Consider the following 27,293-nt stretch of genomic DNA (forward strand, 5'->3'; position numbering starts at 1 on the left):
GTGATGACTCTTTCTCCCTTTTGCTTTCTGCCAGGCAAGTTATTAAAGACTTCAGTGGCAGTGGTGTGGAATCAATAACCAAACGTTCTGGTATATTCTAGATATTGGTTTATATATATTAATTTGGCAATTCTTTAATTTCATAACTGTGTTTTAAGTTTTAACCTAAAAGAGAAAAAAAAACAAAAACAATGACCCTGAGAGTAGGAACAGGAGATGAAGCAGAGCTGCCCTTTGGAGCATGCATCCCACTGCAACCTTCCTAGCTGCAGTCAGTGAGCCCTGCAGAGAAAAGTGCACAGACCTAGACAAATGTGCTTCTCCCAGAGCTCAGTGTCCACCAGGTTTCCTCACACAGAAGCTGTGTTTCCTAACACTGTCTGCGGAGGGTGACAAATGCTGTACAGAAGGCACTGAAATGCTTGATATGATCATTACGTTTGCCTGATTACCTAAGGCAGTGTCGCCTCTCATGATGCAGAGGCTCGGACCAGGAGGAGACTGCATTTGCCTGCACAGCTTGTGTTGATCCAGAGCCAGTGTTTCTTGGGGCTGGGCTGCCCTGGGTTTGCTCTGACCTCTTTGTCTTTCCATCTGGGACTGTCTGTCCCTTTTTTCACTGTTCACAACTCACTTTAATAGGAAAGCTGATAAGATACAGAGACTTTTTCCATTCTTCCTGTTTGTAAAATTATAATATAATAAATAATATAAAATTATAAAAACAAAACCTCAGATGCATATTTCACTTATTCGACTTCTCTATGTCAATGAATCAGGTCAATGAAATACTGAAAGGCTAGGAATTTTTTCCTTTTTATATTTCAAATAAATGCCTTGTGTGATAATTCTTAGGACTATGGTGAGAAGAATGAGAATAGATCCCAACATGCCTTCCCCAAGAAGAGGTTCCTCCAGGCCCATTGCTGCCCAGGAACATGCCTTCTCCTCCCTATAGTGCAAAATCCTCTTTCTATAGAGGCCTCTTGCCTCACTCAGTTTAATGAATTCTCCATCAATACCAGTTGTAAAATAAAGTAGCAACACAGAGAGACCCACAGGTGCTGTTATTAAGAATGTTATTACTTACTCTAAATTACACACTTCATTTAGCAGGCTAATTGTATCAGATAATCACCACAGCAATACCGTTATTAATACTCAGGAAGAAAAGGAATCAATGTTTCCTTTCACCCCATAAGCAGATTCCATAAAGGAGAAAAGAGAGTTCTTTCTTTTTCAACATCACAGTTTCCAAGAACTGACAGAGCAGGGTCTTATGCTCTTATTTTTAGTTTAGTTCTCTTTATGATACATTCAGACCGTGACTTGTCCCCAAAGTTATAGACTCATCCATTGGAAGATTTCCCACGTTCATGTCCTTTCTATCAGTTAGCATCACAAACTGCATCATTTGGTAAGAACCTGTTACTGCTCACAGATTTCCACATCAGGTCAGTGGCTTAGGTAATCTTTGCTCCCCTGCTTTACATCTCATCCTGTGCTCTGATTGGTGGTGATCAAGATCTCTAGAAACAGAATAGAGGACAGAGCAGCGATTAGTCCAAGCTGGGAACTGTCACTCCATAAATGACACTGTAAGCCTCATGACCAGCTGTTTCATATTGCATTCTACATATTATTGTTTGATAAAAAGAACCAGCATTTATGGAAAATGACAAAATTTAGTCTTGGAGAAGGAAAACCTATATGTTTGGAATACACTGTTATTCAAAAATTAGGAAACACCACCTTGGGTGGTCAAGTCTGAAATACCTGGGGTTTTAAAACAAGTATTGGTTAGCAATGGATTGTAACACTTACTGATGAACATGAGTATTTAAATACAGGGGGGCAAGTAGCATTGGAATGTCAACACATGGCCTGGAATAAGAGCACTGGTTGCTCTTCCAGACAAGCCAGGTTTCATTCCCAGTACCCACATGGCAGCTCACAACCTTCTCAGGGATCTGTCCCCTTCTTCTGGGTACAATGGGCACTACACACATGTGTTGCAGAGACATACATGCAAACAAAACATTCACATACATAAAATGAAAATAAAGTTTAGTTTTTTAAGAACTGAAATATATATACATGAGAGTTGTGATAGATTTTCTAATGTCAAAATTGGGAGCCAGAGACAAAATTTGGAAGAGAAATACCAATAGAAACAAGCAGATGAAGATTAATTTACTAAAAGTCTCAAAATAAGTTTACATACAAAAATTAAAGCACTGATTAAGGAAGAATGTGGTAGACTCTACCATTATCAAATGTTCCCCGACAATAAAATCTCAAAATCAATCGCCAGCAGAGGTTAGAAGAAAATCCCATGTAACATAAGTGACATCTGACCAACAGGGCAGATGCTCATGGCCCCAGTCTGCCCATTAGGTAAACAAGGAGATACTTAGAAACCATACTCCATACTCTTTAAAAAAAAATACTTGAAAGGTATAAAAATGTTTGGAAATCAGGCCCGAATGAAGAGGACAAAGAGATGCCACAGCTAGGCCTAGCATGTGACATCAATGTTTCCTATGATGATGCAGGGGAGTGGAGGGACAGACAGCTGCCTGACACATCTTCAGGTTTGTGGACATGAGTCCTGAGCTCATGTGAGAAAGGCGCGAAGAAGCATGTGCATTCAGGACACCACCGTCTTTGTCACACTGAATCTTGCTGATCATTATCACAGTTCTAGTCACACAGGACATTACTGTCCAGAAAATGGCCACCTCTAGGGGTGGAGCAATTAGCACTTGGTGTTGAGCAAATATTCACTCCTCCTGGAGACATTTTCTTTGCAGGATGTGAACCTCTCAGAGCAAAGATCCTAGAAAGAAAGCTAAGCTATTGTCCTCCATGAGATCAAAGGTCCTGGACCTGTCATTCAAAGGTGCATGCAGAGTTCTGCTGCTCTTGGATGCTCTAAGAGAATGACTGAAGACTTCTGGGTGCAACTTCAGGGCTTTGCAGGAGAATCACAAGCTGGTCTCAATTTGATAGTTGTACCTTAAATCTTCCTATCTCAGCATCTTCATCCTTGAAATCTGGGATGATGATGGCGAGGGGTAGATGTGTACTTACTAAATAATGGACATACTTGTCTGTAGGGTTCAGCAGGAATCTGATTCAATATTTGAGACAGGAGACAGGTACAAAATGAATGCAGATACGTCTTCTAGTTGTTCATCATTAACAGCTAGAACCTTTGCAAGGGAAAGCCTGTATGTTTTTGACTTTTATGTTAGGGACTCAGCTCTAACACCTTCTTATATTTTGGAATCTTTTTTATTTTCTACATTTTATTTTATTTACATATGTGTAAATGTGTCTCTCTATGTGTACATAACATATAAGTGTGTGATGGAGCCTATGGAGGAGAGAAAGAGGCATTGAATCTTGAATTTCAGGTGTTTATGCTCCTCCTGATATGGATGTTGAGATCTTAATAGAGTTCTCTGATAGAGCAGTGAATAATATTAATCATTAAGCTATCTCTTTCTCAAAAGGGTTATATAGTAGTCTATGATTTGGCTGCTAAGTCATTATGTGGTATATCCAGTTCAGGTGTCTCGTTCACAGTACAGGATGCCAGCTTCCAGAACTGTACTAGGGTTGCAGAAAGAATGTCTTTTTATTTTTTATTACTTTATCAATAATACCAATAAAAATTCCCACTTCCTCCACTCCTCCAACTTCTCTCCTGGACACCCCCACCCCACTTTGAACCTGAGTTCCAATTTCAGAGGAACATTCCACATTCAGACACATATGGGACATAAATAAACAGCTGGACACAAAGCCCAGTGACAGTTCAAGATTTATGAAGGAAAATGGAAATGCCAGTCCCTGTAGTCACTAATGCCAACTAAGAAAATATGTCATTTTCTGTTTCATTGCCTGTAGGAAAGCGAGCTTGCCTTGGGGAACAATTGGCCAGGTCTGAGCTCTTTATTTTCTTCACTGCTCTTGTGCAAAAATTTACTTTCAAGCCGCCAGTCAATGAGAAGCTGAGCCTAAACTCTAGACGTGGCGTCCCCGTTTCCCCTGTGAGTCACCATCTCTGCGCTGTCCGTAGACTGTGAAGTCAGAAGCAGAAAGAGAATAAAGAAGAACAACTGAGCAATCTTCTGAGCCACTGGAGCCACTCGTATGTGAAGGGAGAGAAGGAAGGTGACCAGGGAAAGATGGGAAGACTAGGCTACAGTTATTGGATCCATGTCCTGGACTGCTGTGTCCTCTGAACTGGTCATCACTTATACATCTTTTTATAAATTTATACATCACTTATAGATCTTTTCATCTAAGAGTTACAAAGAGAATGATGGCTCCCCCTGTAAAGAAAGTGCTTGTAAATATGAAAGGTGGGTTAGAAATAGCATGAAAATCATTAAAGTCATATCATAAAATTATACCTTCAGTTCACTTCCTGCCTCCTTTATAAATGTGCACTGGCTTCTAGATGTTACATTGTTCCCTGGGAAAGTGGTACAAATGTCTTTTCTCCATCTCCTAGCCTGTGGAGGCTTGCTGAGAACAGATCTATAGACACTAGTTCTAGAAGGGTGTGGTTTGAGGTCAGTTTCTTAGCTGTCAATGGACTCTCCAAAACTAAAGAGAGCACAGGGCTGTCCTAAAAATTTAAGATTTTCATGCCTAAGATGAGACCAAATTTTACTTGGGCAAAAGACCTGCTTCTGTGCACAAAGTAAAAACATTTCCCAGAAATGATTCTTATATACTAAAGTGCCCCACATTACCAGTTTATGCCAATGAATTTATAGGATGGCTTTGGTCTACAATCTGGAATAAGTAACTTATCAGATATTTCTCCGTGGAGTGGTGAGAGACATATGGTCTTGTTCATGTGTTCACCCAGGTACACAGTTAATTTTTTTAATTCAAATTAGCACTGAAATGTACATGTAAAATGGATGGTATCAGGGAAAGGCACACATTGAAAAACCTCTGTTCTGCTCTCAATGGAGGAACATAGAGCAGGGTACAGCACAGGATGGTCTCAATGCAGAAGGTATTTTATTGACAATACCAATTACCATGTTACCACAGGAGCCACAAATGTCAGAAGCAGTTCACCATGACACCTCATGGAAATGTCTACCCATGCATCAGTACCTTTTTAACTGTTCATAAAAAATTATATAAACTTAGTTTCCCTCCCATTCAAGAATTATACAAAGAGCTTGTGGTTTTCGCTTACAACCATCATTCCTCTCTGATTCCGGATGCCCCAGTGCTCCTTCCCTTTTCATGAGGCTCTAACATTCCCTCCCATCTTTATTTCTACCTGACACGTTGGGTACAAGCCATTTGGCAGGAAAGTAAGTCATTTTATCAAACGCATCTCAGAAAGTAGATCTTCTCTTAATATGTCCCACAAAGATACATAGAATTAGATCACTACAATGAACAGCTAAAATAAGCAGGACTTTGTGGGAAAGGAAGCAACTTATCAGGGCAGAAATGACCAGAATATCCAGTCTTTATCGTCTTGTCCAATTTCAAGCCTCCTGATCCCATTATTGTGATAAGTAACAAAGAAGAAAGTTAAAAAAAAAAAAAACACTAGTTTTGAGGACAGGAACTTCGGCCTCGTGACTTAATGTAGCCTTTTAAACCAGTAATCTTGTCTTTTCTTCCTTTAAATCCTTTCAAGGGGATTGAAAGATGGTTCACAGGTCAAGGACACTTGCTGCTCTTCCAGGGAACCCAGTTCTGATACCTAGCACTCAGTTGCAACCATTTGTCAATACTGCTTCCAGGGAATCTGATTCCTTCTTCTGGTCTCCACATTCACATACATGGTACACAGATGTTCATGCAAAGCATCAATACATATTTTTTTAAATAAAAAAATGGGGTATAGGAGAAGAAATCTTGCCATCTGGTGGAAATGGTTAAATGCAGAACTGAAAAATCTTACAGAGTAAAGCACTTGCTGTTGTAGGACTCCATAAGGAAACAAGACAAGATTGCTCTCTCCTCAATCTACCTGTCACATGGCGTTCATTGAAACATCTACGTCTATTCATCCCAGTTAGGCAGAGCACCAATCGACCACAGAATGTCAAACATTGTGAGTCATTAATTGGGGGTGGGGTGTGAAAGGAGCATGGATGGTTCAAAGGCATCTGAACCAAAGACTGCCCTGCTTAACTGGCAGGCAGCTTTGCAGCTGAGAGTCCCTAACCCAGCAACAGCTTCCTGTTTGTATAGCCTGGGGAGTGTAGATGGTGAGCCTTCCCACTATCCTGAAGTGATCTTAGCAGCCCCCCAAGGGTTATCTTAGCTGTGGTGAAACACCATGACCCTTGGGAGTGGGGTGATTTCAATGCTGGTCTCCAAGAAGTGAAACTGTTGGGAAAGTTTAGGAAGTATGGCTTTCTGGCCTTATTTGGGGGAAATGAGTCACTAGGGGGGATCTTTGGGGTTTCAAAAAGAATCTTTATTAATTTTGATTGTATCCATAGTTTTTCTATTCCTGCAAAAACAAGAGCTAAACCCCCACCCCTTCACCAACATAGCACATCTTCTGGTTTCCATTGTGAGGTTCTTTCACACGAGGACAACACATCCTTGAAATAAACCCACAGACTTAATTCAGAAGACTTTTTTATTATCCAATGTCTCTCTGCTGCTATTGCCCCTTTCTCATTAGCATTAAGAAAATTCAAGGTTAATAAAGCACTATGTAATCTATTTCTGGGGGAATTTTCCATCCCTTTCTGTTTGTTTAATATATCCTTTATAGTTTGATTTGAGCTTTCTATGACTGCCTGACTTCTAGGATTGTGTGGTATACCTGTAATATATGTTTAACATTATAATAAGCAAAAACTGTTTCATTTTCCTAGAGACATATGCTGGACCATTATCTGTCTTTATCTGTGAAGGCATACCCTGATGGCCATAACTTCTAACAAATGTGTGATTACTGAATCATCTTTTTCTGAGCTTAAAGTAGTTGCCCACTGAAAACCTGAATAAGTGTCAATAGTGTGCTGTATATATTTTAATTTTCCAAATTCTGACAAGTGGAACACATCCATCTGTCAGATTTCTTTACTTTGAGTACCCTTTGGGCAAGTCCCTACAGGTAGCAGTGTTTGATTATAGAAAGAACAAGTAGGACATCTCTTTATAATTTCCTTAGCTTGTTGTCATGTAAGAGAAAATCTTTCTCTAAACCTTTGCTATTGAAATGATGTTTTTTTAATGAAATTCTGAGGCCTGCAACATTCCAATCAATAATTGATCAATTTCTGCCTTACCTCGTGCTAGAGGACCTGGCAGATCCATATGGGGTCAGATGTGTGTTATGTATATAGGACACAGCCTATCCCCGATTATGTCTTGCACCTGGATAAATAATGAAGTCAATTCTCTATCATCTGGTATAAATTCAGTGGTTTCAATATACCAGACAACTCTTTATGCATTTTGCGAATCAGTAAGTATATTACAAGGTTTTATAAAACTCTTAGGATCATGAGAACAGCATAAAATTATGCCTTCTAGACAAAATTATAAGGGCTTTGATCCACCTTACTTAATTCTTCTGATTTGTAACCTGCCTTCCCTAATTTATTTGCATCATTATAAAATGTATGAGCTCCAGTTATTCGAGCATCCTGTACAATTAGTGGAAGAATCCAAAAATATTCTCTTTTTAAGGTTAGGTCTTCCACTTTGGGGATAATTGCTATTGATTTCTTTTTAAAAAATTTAGCACAAACTCTTTGCCATGGTTGATTGTCTTCCCATAACTTTTTTATTTCATCAGTAGTGAGAGGCACTATAATCTCTGCTGAGTCTATACCTGCTAGTTGACAAAGTCTCAATTTACCTTTTATAATTAATTTAGAGACTTTTTCAACATAGGCTTTTATTCTTTTACTTGGTTTATGTGGTAAAAAGATCCATTCTAAGATAATATTGTCCCTCTGCATTAAAATTCTTGTAGGAGAAATTCTATAAGGCAATATGATTAGAATACAATTAAGATTTGGATTCACCCTATCCACATGTGCCTCCTGTAATTTCTCCTCAACCATCGTCAATTCCTTTTCTGCTTCAGCTGTTAATTCTCTGGGACTATTCAAGTCTTTATCATCAACAAAGGTTTTGTTTAAATGAATTATTAGATCAGGTGTTATATCAACAGCTGGTGGTAGACTGGAAATGTCTCCTAACAATCTTTGAAAGTCATTAAGAGTCTGCAACTGGTATCTCCTAATTTGTGCCTTTTGTGTTCTAATTTTCTGCAAACATATTTTTAACCGAGGTAATTTACAGAATCTCTTCTCTGTATTTTTTCAGGAGCAATTTGTAATTTGTAATCCCCATTTTGGAAAAACTTTCTTTATTTCTTCAAACATTTTTTTCTATGTTTGAATAGGATAGCAAAATGTCATCCATGTAATGGTAAATTATAGACTTTGGAAATTACTTACATATTATTTCCAATGGCTGACTTACAAAGTATTGGCACAGAGTGGGGCAATTGAGCATTCCTTGTTGGAGGACAGTCCATTGATATTGCCTAGCAGGCTGAGAATTATTATAAATAGGCACTGTGAAGGCAAATTTTTCTCTATCCGTTTCTTGTAAAGGTATAGCGAAGAAACAATATTTCAAATCAATAACTATAAGAGGCCATCTTTTGGTAATAGAGAAGGCAGAGAAATTCCAGAATGTTAGAGTGCCCATAGGCTGACTTACCTTATTGACAGCTCTTAGATAAAATGGAGACCATTCTCCATTTACCAGATTTCTTTTTAACAATTACAAGGGAATTCCAAGAGCTGGTTGATTCTTCAATATGGTGAGCATCTAGTTGCTCTTGTACCAGCTGTTCTAAAGCCTGCAGCTTTTTTTTCTGTTAATGGCCATTGCTTAACCCATATTGGTTTCTTAGTTAACTATTTTAAATGTAGGGCTGTTGATACCTCTAAAGGTTGCTAATTGCTTTATGTTCTTTTACGCCTGAATGGCTGGTGATCTTTGTGTATAGTAATATAATATCCTTCCCAGAATTATGAGTTCCTGGGACAGCAGGAATGTTAATCTGGTTATTCCAATGCTGTAGCAGGTCACAACTTCATAAATGTACTGCAATATTAGCCACATATGGCGTCAGCTTCCCTCTATGACCTTCTGACCCAATGTAGTCAACCCATCTCATGTTTTGCTTAACTTGAGATAAGGTTTCAATTCCTAGTAATTGAGCATCTGCCTCTTGAAGAGGCCTATTTGAATGCCAAGATTCTGGAATAATGAAATTCACATTGACCCCCGTGTTTATCAAACCAAAAATTACAATGCCATGTATACACACTCTTAGCTTTGGTCTTTGATCATTTATAGAAGTCTGCCAGAATACACACATCCTATTTCCCATTGGAATTTTTGATTTATCCTCTAAGTTTATGCCATCATATAGAACAGTATGGTCTTTTACAGAATGCTCTGGATTTTTAATTTTCCTGGTGAGACATGTCTTCCACAGTGAATGGGAATGACTGGGTCACTTTTTGCTTGGGGACCCTCAAGAAGTTTCCCTATGACATCAGGTTGATTTGTCTGTCTTTGGTTGATCATTCATTGATCCGTTGTCGGCCTTTGCCATACCTTCTACGTATACTTGAAGGCTGAGTCCTCCTTGTCATTCGCAGAGGAGATATTATTCCTAGGAATTCCTTATCTACAATCCCTTCTCAGATGTTCTATTCTACCACAATTAAAACATTTGGCATTTTGTTGTCTCCTCATTCCTTTGGAAAGCATACCGATTACCACCCTGGAGAGATAATCTATCTGCTAACCTAGCATAACTTTTTAACAAATTTTGATTGTCAAATTCAACAGTATGAATTCTTTCAGATAAATTCTCAGTACCCTTAGATATGGATTCAATTTTGTCTGTCAAATTAGTGTTACCCTCTTTAATAGTATCTTTTTTCAGGTAACTTTTGATTTTTTGAAGGTATTAATCCTGTCAACTATTGTTTATTATTAGCCTATAAAACTGTATCATTCCTAAAAGTGCCACATTCTTTCTTAATGATACAATAGGAAGAAAAAAATTGAGTCCCAATACCCAAAAAATTGAAGTATCTCCATAACCATATAAGCCTTGCAGAATACAATCCATAGAATTAGCAAAAATGTACTAAAAGTTTCAATATTAATTAGTCTGCCATATTGATTTATTAATTACCTGTTATGAAATCCAGTAAATTGTTTTAGGTGTAATAATCTTCATTGTCCAGCAGATGTCATGGTTGCAAAGTCGTGACTAGCAGCAAGGCAAACAGTGTTGACAGGAATGATCCTGAGCGGCTTTCCAGCCTTGGTACTGATTAAATACTGAGAAATATGCTTTGCTTGACAAATTAAAAGCAATTTAATCAATTCCATACACGGAGCAAGAAACCCAGAACTCACAGATAGGGAGCATAAACCAGAAGTTACACAAGTCACTATGTGGCAAGAAACTGCAACAGAGAACTGCACTGGGGAATGTAACAGTTGTGCATGACTTGGAAATTTCCAAGTTGCCACACTCAGTAAGTTCCACTGAGGCAGCGATCAAAAAAAAAAAAAAGAAAAAGAAAAGAAAAAAAACCAAGCCAACAGACTTTCTTGGACCAGAGAGGCCTTTAGGATGCCCACCCAGTAGGTGTGCAGTCCAAATTCACATGGGCACCAGATGAAGAAGCAGGCTTAAAAGAAATCCTACACTAGCTCAGAATTGAGAATACTAGATGGTTATTTATTTATGCATAGGCTCACAAATCAATATCCTCTACTGGAACGGAGAAGAGCAACCAAATACCACAACAGGAAAAGAGGCAAGATTCAAACTTTACATTGGCATAAATAGTATAACAGGCCACACCAAAGTAGGTGGTTACTTAAAAGCTACTGGCTGTAGGATTTCCTATAGCAAGGGAAGCCAAGGAAAGAACACAGACCAGGCAGGAATATGGGGGCAGAAGCTCATGCAAAGGCCATGAATAATTGTGCTTAGTGGCTGGTTGAGCCTGTCCAGAATGGGACACAAATTTTACATTAAAGGAAAAGTGCTGCAGGTGAAAATGAAAAGGTCAAGGGTGAGTTGGTAGGTCAGAGAAGCTATAATGGGTAGGTTGTCATGAATCAGTGAGTTTTTGGTGGGCATAGAATGCCTGCGAAGCCATGGTCACCCCACCTGGGAACCTACCTTTTATAAAACTATACTGAGAAAGACGAACTATCTGATGGAATCATGCAATTGTACACAGATTAAAGCATAAATTATAATGTCTGAGTTATAAGTTATATAGGAATATTAAGAAGATGATCAGTTTTTACACTAAAACAGTGATAGAACTGGCAGATTTTACATGAAATTTCTTTAAGAATTAAGAAATATATCGCCCCAAGGACCTAGAGGACTGGGTATTGGTGTGACATGACCATTACAATGTTGAATCACAGTAGCAGTACAACTATGTGAAGTTCTCAGCAGAAGGTGTGATGGTTAGTTTTTCTGTCAATTGACACAGGTTAGAGTCAAATAAAATGAGGGAACCTCAACTGAGATGATGCCTCCATAAAATTGGGCTGTAAGCAACACTGTAGGGTATTTTCTTAATTAGAGACTAATGGGAGTTGGCCCAAACTGGTCGGTGGTACCAGACATGGAATGGTGGTTCTGGGTACTAACTGAGAACAGATTCAACTCCCTGCAGAATGCAATAGTCCGACAGTCACTTATTGATGTCTTATATGACTTTGTGCCAACTGAGAATAAAAATATGCACTGAGTCTCATATATTTGCCATAAAGGGCTGAGATGTCTGCTGGAGAGTGACCACATAGCATGTGTGCATGTGTACATGTTTGTGTGGACAAAATTCTGTCTAACATAGCCATAGTAGCTACTGAGGAAAAAGTGAAAAGCCACCAGATCTCGTGACACCTGGGAAATATTAAGGAAGAATCTTGGTTTTATATATACAATATTTATACATAAAATGTATTTATTTTTGTGTTTGTTAACATATTAATATATAATATTTGTATGCATGATATATTATATATCACATACAAATGTTTTATGTGCTATATTATGCATTTACTATATTATAAATTATAAATTTTATATATGATAATTGTAATATGAAATATTATATAATACATTTTTATCACATTAAGAATGGGGAATATTATAATGCAGGGAGTTAGGACTCTGTATTGCTCCATAAGAGATAGTTGGAAATAGAAAAATTAAATGAAGGGATAACCAAATTAACTGGGTTTGACATAATGCAGATATAATTATTATCAATTTGGCAATTCATATTTTATCCTTAAAAAAGTGATTTGATATTTGTAAAAAATATGAGGAATTGACTGATAAGATACAAGCCTTAAAAGACATACCAATGAAACTAAGAAAAGTATCCACACACAGACAGAGGAATTTTGATCAGAACTTACCTCAGTATTGCATGATGAAATTCAAGAGGAGCAGCTCAAGGTTTTGAGACTATCAGCTTTAATCTATCCAGTTACCTTGTCAGAATGACCACGAGATGTAGGTTACCTCCATATCTATGCAGAAGTTAACCAGAATCCTGTAGAAATGTTAGATTTGAGATGATTCAAGGAGGCAGTCATTCCACATGGTATGCAATCACCTCACGTAGAGCGGGTGACAAATTCGTAGTCAATTTGAGACACAATTTTTCCAAGACTGGAAAGATTTAGCATTAGCTATAATAGATGTTAGTCCTCAGTTATCAAGGAAAACATGGTGGAAAGAGAAGGCTAGGGTCATAGAAACATGAAATAGGGCTAGAGGAATTAATTTTTCCAAAGATCACCTTCTCAGTGAAGGTCAAAATACAGATTTGTAAAGACAGTTTTTATTTGATGATCACACCTCAGATCTGTGTTCCATAGCAGCTTTTAATGCTTGTGACAGGATTGAAGAATCAGTAAAGAGGACTGAGTTATTTACTCAAATTATTCAAGGCCCAAAAGGAGCCTTCATGGATTTTTTGAAAGGATTGACTTCAATTGTAAATAGAATAATATCAGATTCAAAAGTTAGACAAATATTAATGGAATCTTTGACTTTTAAAAATGCTAATTCAAAATGCTGCTGTGAACATAGTTGAGCACATGCCCTTGTGGTATGATTGAGCATCCTTTGTGCATATACACAAATTAGTATTGCTGAGTCTTGAGGTAGGTTTTTTCCTAATTTTCTGAGAAATCGTTATACTGATATCCAAAGGGGCTGTACCAGTTTGCTCTTACACCAGCAATAGAGGAGTGTTTCCTTTATCCCACATCCTCTCCAGCATAAGTTGTCATCGTGTTCTTGATCTTAGCCATTCTGAAAGTTTAAGATGGAATCTCAGAGTTGCTATGATTTGCATTTCTCTGTTGATTAAGGATGTTGAAAACATTTTCTTAGGTGTGTTTCAGTCATTTTAGATCCATCAGTTGAGAGTTCTCTGTTTAGGTCTGTACTCCATTTTTTATTGGTTTATTTGGTCTTTTGACAACCAATTTCTTAAGTTCTTTATGTGTTTTGGAGATCAGTCCTCTGTCAGATGTGGGATTGGTGAAGATCTTTTCCCGTTGTGTAAGCTGTTGTTTTCTCTTGTTGACCATGTCTTTTGCTTTACAGAAGCTTCTCTGTTACAGAAGGTCCCATTTATTAATTATTTCACTCACTGTTTGTACTACTGGGGTTATATTTAGGATGTGGTCTCCTGTGCCAATGCATTCAAATGTTTAGTAGTGTTCCTTTTACATATGGGGCATGGATGTTCAATATTGAGTTTTCATCTTGATGGATTTTTCCTGTGACTAATATGAAGTTCCATCTTTCATCTCTTTAGATTAATTTTAGTTTTAAGTTTATTTTGTTAGATACTAGAATAGCTACACCAGTTTATTTCTAAGGTCAAAGGATTGAAAATTTTTTCCCAATCTTTTACCCTGAGGCAAAGTCTGTCTTTGAAGTTGAGGTGTGTTTCTTGTGTGCAGCAGAAGGATGGACTCTGTTTTCCTATCCAGTCTGTTAGCCTGTTTCTTTTTATACGAGAGTTGAGTCCATTTATACTAAGGGATATTAATAACCAGTTATTGATAGTTCCTGTTATTTTAGTTTTCATCGTTGGTAATGCTATTGAGTATGTTTGTCCCTTCTTTGTTATTTGTTGCTGTGAGATCATCTATTGTCTGTGTTTTTGTGGATGTAGGTAAAATCTTGGGTTGTAGTTTTCCTTCTAGCACTTTGTGAAAGGCTGGGTTTGTGGCTAGGTACTGGCTAAATCTAGTTCTGTTGTGGAATATCTTGTTTTGTCCATCTATAGTGACTGAAAGTTTTGCTGGGTTTAGTGGTCTGGGCTGGCATCCGTGGTCTATTAGTGTCTGCATAATGCTTGACCAGAGCCTTTTGGCTTTCATTATTTCAATTGAGAAGTAAGGTGTATTTGTGATTGGCCTGCCTTTATGTTACTTGGCCTTTTTCCTTTGAATCTCTCAATATTCTTTCTTTTTTCTAAATTTTTAGTGTCTTGATTATTCTGTGGTAAGGAGATTTTTTTAATACAGTCTATTTGGTTTTCTGTTAACTTCTTCTTTCGTCATGTGCATATCATTCTTCAGGTTGGTAAAGTTTTCTTCTATGATTTTCTGTTATATATTTCCTGTGCCTTTGAGTTGGACTGATGTGGGATTCCCCTCTATATACTGTGAATACCATTGGTTAATAAAGAAACTGGCAAAATTTCACAGGAGTGTTACTGTACCAGCTACCTAGACCGGAGTGGGCCTGAGAAAGCAAGCTCCACAGAAGCAGCAGCTGATTCAGTCCAGGGACATTTGCAAACCAAGACTGAGCCAGCAACCTGGGCCAGAACAGATCTGAGACAGTGTACTCCACAGGAACAGGTACAGGGGAGCAACCACAGAGCAAATGAGCCAGAGACAGAGACCTTTGAGGGTCCGGACATGAATTTGAGACCTTCAAAGGAATAGACCTAAGCCAGGACCTCTGCGGGTCTGGGCATGAATCTGGGATCTCCAAGGGAGTAGGCAGGAACCAGAGATCTCTGTGAGTCCAAGTGTGAGTCTGAGACCTCAGAGGGAGTAGGCCTGAGCCAGGACCATTGTGAGTCCAGGTATTGACCTGGAATATTAAAGGAAATAGGCAGGAACCAGAAATCTCTGTGGCTCCAAGCATGACTCTGGGACCTCTGAGGGAGTAAGCCAGAGTCAGGTCCTCTGCGGGTTGGGCACAGACGAGCCTGGGAACTCTGGGGAAGTAGACTGGAGCCAGAATCCTTTACAGGATCAACACGTAACCAGAGACCTCTGCCGGAATGGGTCCAGACCGAGGCCATTTTAAAAATTAGGTCTGAGCCAACAACATAGGCTAGAACAGGCCTGAGACAGTAAACTCCAAGGGAGTAGAACAAAGCCCAGGAGCACTGAGTACCCTCCAGGAATACTAAGTGACCCACAGGACAACTAGAACCATAGCACTGACTGTACCATGAGGAACAACCTTCTGAGCCTTGGATTCACTGGCACCTAGAGCATTAATCAACAGAATTACAGACAGCCCCAACTACACCTATTATAAGAAAGAAATGAGTAGAAAAGATAAGAACTCATGCAACACCACAAAGAACAACACAACACCAATATAACCTAAAGACCTTACCACAGCTAGACTTGAACAACCACATACAGATGAAGAAGAAAAAAATGATCTAAAATAATGGCTTCATGAGAATGTTTGAAACTCTTAAAGAGGAAATGAGAAACTCCTTCAAAGAAAGAGAGGAAAAGACAAACAAAAATTGGAAGACATCAGAAACCAAAATGCACTTCGACCAAAGAATGGATAAGAAAACTGTGGTACATTTACACAATCGAGAGCACTACACAGCAGAAGAAAATAACTACATTTTGAATTTTTACAGACAAATGAATGGAGTTAGAGAACATCATTTTGAGTGAGGTAACCCAGACCCAGAAAGACAATTATCACATGTACTTACTCATCAGTTGTCTTTAAACATAAAGCAAAGAAAACCAGCCTTCAAATCATAATCTCAGAGAACCTAGACAACAATGAGGACCCTAAGAGAGACATACATAGATCTAATCTACATGGGTAGTAGAAAAAGACAAGATCTCCTGAGTAAAATGGGAGCATGGGGACCTTAGGAGAGGGTTGAAGGGGAGGGGAGAGGCAGACAAAGGAGCAGAGAAAAATGTAGAGCTCAAGAAAAATCACTAAAAAATAAAAATAAATAAAAATAGACATAGACAAGGAAAAAAAGAGTATTTTCTATTGCAAACCCAAATATTCTTTTTAATGATACAATGAAACAGAGACCTTAAAATCTAACACTGCACTTTAGTGATACTAGTTTTATCTTGTAATATTATGATTGGTACATCAAGCTAGATGTTAAAATATCAAATCGTAACTTTATGTACAATAAAAATATTTTATTAATTACATCTTGTAATATAGACAAAATACATATCAAAACAGACAACATATATGACTTTATAAAGACAAAAGCCCAGAAATCATATAAAGTGAGCTCTACTCACAGGCTGATTCTAAAATTAATCTTTCAAATTCACCTCTTAAGTTTGTCAAGCAGAAAGCATTTAAGTAATTACATTCCTTCCATTTGTTTTCCTGAGATAGAATATTTTGTTCCTCTGAAACACCAATGTAGAGAAGAAAAGAATTTGTTTTGCCTGATACTTTCATAGGATGAAGTTTGTTTTAATAGTGTAGGCATTGCACCAGGAGAATGAGACTCATCCATTGGGCAATAGGAAGGCAGTCAGACCATACTTCATCTTCACACAGGAAACTAAGAGAGAAAATGGCAAGTGAGGTCACGTTGAACTTATACAAATCCACCTATAGTAACTTACTTGTTCTAGCAAGGGTCTGTCTCTTAAAGGACTCCTGAAGGAGTCAAAGCATTCATCCAGACACAGACACACTCACACACTCACACACTCACATACACGCACGCACAGACACAGAGAGAGAGAGAGAGAGAGAGAGAGAGAGAGAGAGAGAGAGAGAGAGAAAGAGAGAGAGAGAGAGGAAGAGAGAGAGAGAGAGAGAGAGAGAGAAGTTCGATCAGGTAGAACTTCAGGTATGCCAAGAATAGCAATTTTAACAATATTTTCAAAATAAATGCAGAAACAAAGTGACTAGAGTGTTGCTATAACTCAGGAGTGCTAAGACAGGAAAAACAATACTTTCTATGGTTACACAAATGTCAATAGAGATTTCTTCAATGGGTTTGTGAATTGGTATTCCTGTAAAGAACTTTCCTCTCTGCCTCTTCTGCAAGGCTGATTAACTGACTATTTAATTATGGAGAGATTAAAGTGCTCCAGGCCCGGGGCAAGATACAAATGAACTTTAATGCCCTTCATAGTCACCAATAACCTACCTCACTCAGAGTGATGTTTTCCAGCTTTTTCATTGGCCTGCAAAATTCAAGATGTTATTATTTTTTCTTCTGCGTAGTATTCCATTGTGTAAATGTAGCACATTTTCCATCTTCATTTTTTCTAATCCATTTTCAGCATACATATATAGATGTAATCTACATGGGAAGTAGAAAAATACAAGACCTCCTGAGTAACTTAAGAACATGGGGATCTTGGGGGAGGGTTGATGGGGAGGGGAGAGGCAGGGAGGGGAGCAGAGAAAAACGTAGAGCTCAATAAAAATCAACAACAACAAAAACTTCTAACATCAGCAGGAGATTAGTCCATGGATGGATTTCACTGGAGGGTGGGTTCTAGTTGGAAGAGGTAGGTCACTGAAGTGTCTTTGAAGAATACACTTGTGCACAGTATATTCCCCATCTGGGTCCTGGCTGCACTTCAATGTTGTTTTCCCTGTGTAATGTTCTGCCTTGTCATAGGCCAGACACAACAAATGACTAGATCCTGAAACTTCTGAACTCATGTGCTGAAATAAATAAATGTTTCATGTCATGAAACATTTTTACAAATGTGATAAGAGTTACGGGTGAAAATGCAGTCACTGTAGCACATTCAAGACAATTATCTTTGGCCAAAGGTGAAGGGTAGTGATAACATTGCTTCCATGTAGTAAAAAAAATTCAGGCTCCCTACATTTTTTTAGATGGGATCTTTCTCTGTCCTTGAACTCGTCAAGTGTACAAGACTATCTGTCCAGTGAGACACAGGAATCATTCTGTCTCTGCTTCCCCTGTACTCTAGGATTAGAAGTGCATATCACTATATCCAAATATTTTTCCTGAATTCTGAGAATCAAACTCAGACCCTTATGGATATCGATTCACTGACTGGGATTTCTTCATAAACAAACTTTTTCTTTAGGGATGCAAAATGTATATTCTTTTTCTACGTTTATTTATAGGTATGGTGTCTACATTTCTATTCTTATATTTGGTAGAGTTTATTTTGACCAACAGTGTCTATGACTATGCAGGAAGTATGGCAGCGGGAAGCCTGAGCAGGAACTGAGACATCACATCTCAACTGCAAACAAAAGCAAAGGAAAACCAGAAGCAGAGCCATGAGAAAAACCCTCAAATCCAACCTCTGTGACATTCTTCCTCCAGTGAGGTTCTTTCTCAGAAAAGTTTAATGGCTTCCCAAATTATACCCCCATCTAGGACTAAGTGTTTAAAACCTAGAGTCTGTGCAGCATGTTTAATCTTCCTCACTTGCACCTTTGGCTCCTTTAGGTGTATGGCTATGCTATGATTCAAAATGCATTTGGTCTAACTTTGGAAGTCCCTGGAGTCATCAGCCATATTAATACTGTTCAAAAATCCAGTGTCTTCTGCAGTTCCAGGCTATTTATTGACTCTAATCTGCTATAACACCCTCAAACTTATATAGTTCTAACATACAGTGGCAGATAATATATATTCTCATTCATTCCAGCAGTGAAGAATGGAGGTATAGTAAAAATAAATAAATAAATAAATAAATAAATAAATAAATAAATAAATAAATAAATAAAAGCAAAGAAAGAAAGACCTAACAGGTCCAATACCAAATCCTGTAATTCCATGCCTTATGACAAGAAATTTGGTTTCATGGGACTAAGGGTTCCACTCCGTACCTTTGCTGCCTGCAGCATAAATCTTTCTCTAAGGCCAATTACACTCTCTGTCTGCAGCCTCCTTTGCAGGTGTCTCGTGGATCTACCTTCTCCAACATCTTGGAGAAGGTTCTAGTGCAACTCAACCTTCACTTTCAAAACTTCCTGTGATGGCCTTTTATAGACTTCTAATGAGAACTCCACTGGTAGATGTTACCTTGCTTCAATAGCTCTATGAATCTCTAAAGAAAGAATCATCATGCCCTCCTTCAATGTTGCATCTCCCATATCTCCAAAGCATGAGGATGGCACTGGAAAGTTCAGCTGCCATTTTATGATGACGTTTTGGCCCTTTCAATCACATTTTCAGTGGCTTTTGTTTTTCAGAGGCAGGAGACTTGCCTCTTTGGACCTTTTGTTTCCACAAACTGGAAGCTTATCTGGGTGGGGTTTTTATGTTAGGGGATCCTTTCTATTTTTTCAGAGAAGAACAGTAGGCCTGTCCTTAATTGCAGTAAACTCTTTAACCATGACTGGCATTTGTCCACTATGGGCTTAGGGGAAAACAGTAAGCTTTTTATTTCTCTTTTTCTTTCCAAAGTATATTTTTTAATTTTTTTCTGCATATTTGCTATTTTTAGTTTTAGAATTAAGAGTAAGGAGAAATCGCCATGCCACAGCCTCAGTGTTATGCCTTTTTAAAAATTTTCTCTGCCAAAGATATTAGTCCATTACTTTTCAATTCAGCTTCACGAAAATTCTTAGAGAAAGGGCACAAAGACACCAGATTCTTCATCAAAATGTCACATGAGTGGCCTACAACTCAGTTGCTAATGAAGTCCTTACTTTCTTCTGAAGCCTCATGATCTTTGCCTACACTACTATGCTTCAGGCTGCGAATAGAATGACCTCTTAAGCTCTGCTAACAGCAGTGAACCACTCTAATCCAGTGTTGCAGTATCTATCACATTCAAAAGCAAATAAAATAAAGCCAAACATGCTCAGATTCATCCCAGCAGCAGTCCCATTTTTGTACCAATTTCTTTATTAGTTATTCTTTTATGACTAGATCAAATTCTGCGACCAACAACTTACAGAAGGAAGAGTTTCGTTGGTTTATGGTTCCAAGAAAAGACTCCATAAATGTCACGGAGGCATGGCAGCAGATATACAGAGTGAAGAAATGAAAAATGAAAAAATTACATATCAAGTACATAAAGAAGACAGAGAGAAAACTGGAAATGGTACAAGGCTATTAACTTTGAAAACTGAACTCAGTGACATTTTCTTCCAACAAGGCTGCATCTCTTAAAGGTTTCATAGCTGCACAAACAGTGCCAGGACATGAAAGTATTCAGGCACCTGAATCTATGGGAAATATTTTTATTCAGTCCTCCACTATATGTATCTTGGGTTACAATTTAAAATTCATGTGGTACCTGAATATTTAAGTTTTAAAAAATTTGAATACGATTAAGGATCAGATTTGACTATAAATGAAGACTGTTCTTTTGTTTTCTGACCACCAAGATCTGAATCACACAGAAACTAAATTATTTACAACACTGTTTGGCTGATGGCTCAGGAGTATTTCTAGCTAGCTTTTGCATCTTGAATTAACCCATTTCCATTAATCTATGGTCCACCACAAGGTTGTGACCTACTGGTAAGGATCAGGTACATTTCTCCTTTGGCAGTAACATGGCATTTCCCTGCCTTCCTTCTCCCTTAATTCAGTTTACTTTTCACACCTAGCTCTAATCTGCTCCTCCATAGGCCAAAGCAGCTTCTTTATTAACCAATGGTAATAAAACATATCCACAGCACTAGAAAGGGAATCTCACATCATTTCCCCTTTTCTGTCTAAATAAAAAGAAGGTTTTAACTTTAACATAGTAAAATGTTACATAACAAAACAGGTATCAAGCAAGAATTATAGTTACTTAATGCATTTATATCTGGCAAAATTAAAGAAAATATTCTATACTCTATTTTACATTTGTGAGTCTAAAGTTTCATATCTAATTTACTTTTATCATAACTAAAAAATCTATAATTGTAACTGTCTGTCTTCAACTCCATCAAAGACCCTAGAAGAATATACTATTACCTAAGTAAACAGGAAATACATTGAAAGCAACTTACAAAGTTCTAGAAATGACAGAGACATCTTGCAACATAGACTGTCACACAAAGCTCTTTTGTAACTCTGGCTCATAGTATGTGGCAAACTTTTCCATGAAGCAGGATTTGAAAGACTGTTTTTACCTATTTTGGCAATTTGTCAGACACTTTCTTCTGTGTTCTGAAGAATGTCTGACAGTTTCCTCTGTGAAGCAAGAAACCTAAGAACCATCCCCTCTTTTGGAAAGCTCAGCAGTCACTTTTCTGTGGGTCCTGGATGTCCAGTTCATACAGCATACCATCAGACAGTCCAGGAAAGAGCAGTTTCTTGTCCAAATGGCTAGCTTTGTTACCTTGAAGGCAAATTCCATAATGAGTTTCTTCAATACACATCAACCTCTCTGAAGTAATGGTGCTACCAGAAGCAGTTATGTCTTACTGTCAAGAAAAGACTTGAGTTCTTAAAACTTTTTAAATGCCATATTCTGTAAGTCTTTGAAAAAAATTTGAAGAATAGCTATCCATCTGAAATATATCTCTGTAAATCTTGGAAACCTAACTAACATGACTATAGTTTGATGATTATAGATGACTATCTATTAATCTGTAATTTTGATTATATATTACATTTCAAATGATCAACACAAACACAATACCTTAAACAAGAGCAAATATATATATATATAGTGTATATATATATATATATTGTATCAATAAACCTTAATTTTGTACCAATATACCAAGATCCATACCAACGTAAAGCATTCACCTCTATATCATGCCCCTCTTTAAATTAAAACAAACATATATAAATAATCATTTGGGGAATTTGGGCATTGTTTTCTCCAAACTGTTTCCTGCTCTTTCTTGAATGGATTGTTTTTAAGGTTCATGAAGACCTTTTGTGGGGTCTTGGTCCATCAAACCTCATTAGCCTGGAAGGATCCACAGTTTCTCATCTTCTGTGAAAACAGAAGCAGAATTTCTTTTCCAAAATAACATATCCTTAGACCCAAATTTTGAAGTCAAGATACTCTTAAAATATACATGTTGGTTTAGTTTAGCAGTCAATTCACTGAAATGTCTCTCTGTACTTAGCTCATTCACAGTCAAAAACCTAACAGAAAACACAATAATCTTTATAATCTATATAATCCAGACTCTTTGTGTATTTTCCATCTTTACATGGAATCTTTTTATTCTATTACTTTTTAATTTTATTTTATTGTCTTTACTACTTTAATCTATGACTGTCTTAAGTTTTCTTTTATTTCTTTTAAACCCATGTACATTTCTCCAACACTATGACCTATTCAGAAATCTTTTTCAAATCAATCTGTCTTGGTTTGCATCTGTAATCATTTTCTGACCAGGAGATATTTTTTTTGAAATGCTAAGCAGGTGTGGCTAGGATTAACATTGTGGCTTTGCCTGTTGACTCCACCCAGTTCAATATGGCAGAAGTATGTTCACTGCCTCTGCAAGCCATGCTCTCTACCCCAGCACCAGAGACACAGCAGGTCATTGTCTCCATTTAGCAATTTGTAACATGCTGCTCATAAACCCCAATGAAATGTTCCGTGAAGGGACCACATCAAAGAGCCAGAGCTATTCCTGATGCCAGCAGGAATCAAGAAGCCTTCTCTTAAAGAAGGCACAACTCTGTTTGCAGACAGTGAACAGAGCCTATCTGAAAAAATTATGTGGCTACTAAAAGGCTGTGCTTGCCACCCATTTTGTGGGTCTAGAAACCCTCTTTTTTTTTAAGCTATTTTAGATATTATGTGGATCCATGCCAGACAGTGGGCATCATCTGTAAGCAGAGACTGTTCTTTCATTTTCTGGCACCCAGATCTGAATAATTACACAGAGACTATATTAATTACAACAACATTTGGCTGATGGGTCAGGTATATTTCTAGCTAGATCCTACATCTTAAATTAACTAATTTCTATTAATCTGTGTATCACTATGAGGATGTGACCTACCAGTAAGGTTCCAGCATGATTCTTCTTTGGCCGCTGTGTGGTGTCTCGCTGACTCTGCCTTCTTTCTTCCTGCATTCAGCTTAGTTTCCCTGCCTATCTCTATTCTGCCCTGCCACAGGTCAAAGCAGCTTTTTTAATAGCCAGTGGTAATAAAACATATTTAAAGCATACAGAGGGGAGTCCCAGATCATTTGATTTCTGTAGCAGAGGCTCCTGAATAACAATAGACTTACATAAAAGATATAACACATATGTTCATTTAAATCTAAAAAGTAGTCAAGAGATAGGACTAATCAGAGAATTGATGGACCATGAATAGAGAAAGCATGACATATATGAAGCTAGAAAGGCAATTTTGTCATGAGGAAAAGAAGTTTTGATAATTACTCTAGCATAGATGAGTTTTCTGGACGCAGTGCTAAGTTAAATACCTAATTAAAATTTTCCCAGAAAAAAAAAGTTGAATTGGGTATGAAAATCTGAGTGTATTTAATAGACAGTAAGTTTCAGTGTCAGAAGAAAATTCCTCATCAATTACACCTCCAACAATATGAAGAGAACATACTTAATAGTTATTGGTTTATACAGCTAAAAATTGTTATGAAGGTTTGAGGTTGGTGGAACACAGAATTACTCATAATGCTTTAGTGTCTGAGTCAGGAGTAGTACAGGGTTGGGGTTATTTGGCTGCAAAGAAAGATCATATCTCAAAAACAAAAGTTGCCTGCATATGAATAAAACAAAATTTTCATAACAGGCAACTTTTGTATGTCTCACAGAAGAAAAGTCTAAGTTAGACCCTGGAACAGGCATGTTATTCCATTCCAAATTCCTTTTAACATGTTACCAAGCTGAATTGGAGTAAGGAGCAAAACTCTCTAAGTGGCTCCCATTAGAACCACCATTGTATCCCGGAAAGGAACAGTAGGAAGCAGAGAGCTATCTGTACAGAGCTTGTCCCCAAGTAAAATATCATGGCTATTTGCATTTTCCTGGCCAGAACATAGTCACCTGCTCACATTTATTATAAAAGAAATTCAGGAAATTAAGATTTTAGCTGGATAGTAGTGCAATCACTATTACTACAGAAAGTAGGACGCTAAATGGGAACTGCTAGCAGGTTCAATTATTTCTTATGTTAATATAATTTCGAGTAATTATCAAAACATTCTTAAACTAAGGTCTACTTATTCTTAGTGGACAGATAAGGAAATTGAACCTGGAAGAATGTGTGTAGCTACAGCAGCAACAAAGGTCATAATAGCTTGCAATGTACCTTCCACTCTGACACACTTCCTTAAGAAAAGACAGTCTACAGATACTCCGTGAGTGAAAGATTGTATCAACTATAAAGTTTTTCTTGAAAATTAATTACTAGTGGAGTGGGGTTAGGAGGTGAACTGCATTAGTGCCTTTAAAAAAGATACCAGACAGGCCAGAGAGATGGTTCATCTGCTAAAAGTACTTTCTGCAAGGCAGACTATCTGAGTTTAATCCCCAGCATGCAGAGAGCACAGAAGAGAACCGACTCCTATAAGCTGTGCTATGGACTTCACTCTTGCACTTGGAAACATGTGCAGGCACACACAAATAAAAATCATAGAATAGTTCTAATTTTACTTTTAAAAATGGAAACCAGAGAGATTCCCTTCTTCTTAGGACACGAGAATACAGCAAAACTTTGCAGTCTAAGAGACAGAAACTTCATCCTTTTTAGAGAGCAAATGTCCTCATGCCTTAACTGTAGGTTTTCCAGACTATCAAACTCTGAAAATTAAGCTTTTATTTTTTACCAACCACTAGGTGAGAGAAAACAATTTGCAGAAACCTGTCTGCATGGATATTGCAGTGTGTTTAGCCACGTTGATAACAGCTATTCAGTTCCAGGTCACTGGAAAGCTGTGGCTACCTTGTAAGAACAAGGAAAGTTGCAGAGTTGACAGTTTTCCAACTATGTCCTTTGAAGAGATGGGGAACATGGTGTCTCTTTGTAGACAAAACACTAGGTGACATATCAGGAGATAACAACTTAGAGACAACTTTCTGCCTTCAGAAGAAAGCATTAAACTTTGAAACCAGCCAAGCCCCCCCGCACTCACGCCCTGTTTTTTGCAGAAAAAGTACACACTGAGATTGACAGAGTGATTGGCCATGGGAGGCAACCAAGCACAGCTGACCGAGAGTCCATGCCCTACACCAATGCTGTCATCCAAGAGGTGCAGAGAATGGGCAACATCATCCCCTTGAATGATCCCAGGGAAGTGACAGCTGATAGATCACTGGCTGGATTTCATCTGCATAAGGTAACTTTACACTCCTGGTTTCCAATGCTCCTGTCCATCCTTCGCATTATCTAAGTAATCTAAATCTAAGACATAAAATGTATTTCTGCCCCCCCCAAAAAAAATTAAACAGAGACAGGTATCGTTCCAGAAGGAGTAGGAGGAGGAGGAGGAAGATAAGGAGGAGGAGGAGGAGGAAGATGAAGAGGAGGAGGAGGAAGATGAAGAGGAGGAGGAGGAAGATGAAGGAAGAGGAGGAGGAGGAGAAGGAGATGGAGAAGGAGAAGGAGAAAGAGAAGAAGAAGGTGAAAAAGAAGCTTCCCTCCAATGTGTCTAAACGCTGGTTTTGTGCATAGAGAGCAGAGTAAGGAAGGTTTCTTGGTGGGATCTACTTAGATTTTAGCAAATAATGTAAAGCTGGCTTTAGTAGCTGAAGGCTATCCTAACATACTCCAATGCTAATGTGACCTCACAGGAGTCCATAATTCTTTGCCACATCTGTGCTTGCAGGTGTTTTCCAGCTTTTGCATACTATCCCATTGTTGATGAGTCAAAAAAAAGCATTAACTATAAGAAAGGAAGAGATAAGAACAGATGTTTGCCAAACATACATGTGCTGAGGGTGCTTATTATCCCTTTTCCATAGCGATTTGGTCTCTACTCTGAACACTAGACAGTTGAGAGTTTGGGAATTAAGATTACCTAGATCTCTCCACTACAGTATCCAGCCTCAGAAGAGTTTAGATCCAGAACTACTTAGGTTATTTGTACTGCCCAGAACTTGCTACCTTATACATTAAAAGATCTCTCTTATACTTTTCTCCATGGATCCCTCTTGCGTTCCCTCTGTTTATAAACCAAGTGCACAGACCAGCTTAGGATCTCCTCAGAATTTCTGCAGAGAGCGCTCTGACCACATCACACTCCTTCTATTCAAGGCACAATCCTTTATGTTTTTTTCTGCTCACTGTTTAATGAACAAAGGTCAGACACGTCTTGGCGGTGACAAAAGAAATGCCCACAGTTTCAGTTCAGCATGGCAACAAGGAAGTGACTCAGCAGATCAGTCCTCATGATGGGAGACAAGAAAAGAAAAAAAAAACTATAAGAGGCTAACTCCCACCCCATTTATTCCACGCAATACTTGAACATGGGGGGTAGTGACACATAGTCAGGGAAAGTCGCTACCATTAGTTAATGATCTCTAGAAATGTCCTCATGGCTGGTCTCAGTGGAAATCTTTTGTAATCGCCTAGACAATTATTAATTGCCAGGATCCAAAATCAAGAATGTCTGCCAGAGAAGGCCTCTGTGGATCTGTAACACTTTGTCTTAGTGTCTCAGAAAGTATTGTTGCCCTGAAAAGTTTTCAGAGCTGGATCAAGAACAGTCTATCTGTAAACACAAATACAATTCATTCATTTAACCCCAGAGACAGGTTACCTCTTCACATCCTTAGTCATCAGAGAAATGCAAATCAAAACAACTCTGAGACTCCATCTGACACCTGTCAGAATGGCCAAGATCAAAAACACTGATGACAACTTAAGTTGGAGAGATTGTGGGGAAAGGGGAACACTTCTGCACTGCTGATGGGAATGCAAGCTGGTACAACCCCTTTGGATGGAAGTGTGGCAATTTCTCAAAAAAACACAGGAAACAACTTTCCTCAAGAAAGACTCAATAATACTACTTTTGGGTATATA

General features: G+C 38.1%; 1 protein-coding gene and 1 long non-coding RNA gene across 5 annotated transcripts in view; one reads left to right on the forward strand and one right to left on the reverse strand.

Moving 5' to 3' along the window:
* LOC148122752 (cytochrome P450 2J3-like) overlaps nucleotides 1-26,402 on the forward strand; it is a 41,015-nt gene extending 14,613 nt beyond the window's left edge. For 2 of the 4 annotated variants that reach the window (XM_087904848.1, XM_087904850.1), the window contains exons 9-10: nucleotides 25,421-25,608; nucleotides 25,721-26,402. In XM_087904848.1, the coding sequence (XP_087760974.1) occupies nucleotides 25,421-25,608; nucleotides 25,721-25,747 (215 nt within the window). In that variant the 3' untranslated portion in view covers nucleotides 25,748-26,402. Of the gene's footprint in view, nucleotides 1-3,915; nucleotides 4,422-25,420; nucleotides 25,609-25,720 lie in introns of those variants that run through there. The other 2 variants (XM_087904851.1, XM_087904849.1) reach the window with 1 other exon arrangement.
* Nucleotides 1,108-17,657, reverse strand: LOC148122753 (uncharacterized). The gene is made up of 3 exons (XR_015737561.1): nucleotides 17,538-17,657; nucleotides 12,517-12,653; nucleotides 1,108-1,529 (listed from the first exon to the last, which is right to left on the reverse strand). It is a non-coding gene; the product is annotated as an uncharacterized LOC148122753 (long non-coding RNA).
* Nucleotides 26,403-27,293: the final 891 nt, after the last annotated feature.

This window comes from Myodes glareolus, chromosome 3 (genome assembly GCF_982192425.1).
Source record: "Myodes glareolus chromosome 3, mMyoGla1.1, whole genome shotgun sequence".
NCBI lineage: Eukaryota > Metazoa > Chordata > Mammalia > Rodentia > Cricetidae > Myodes > Myodes glareolus.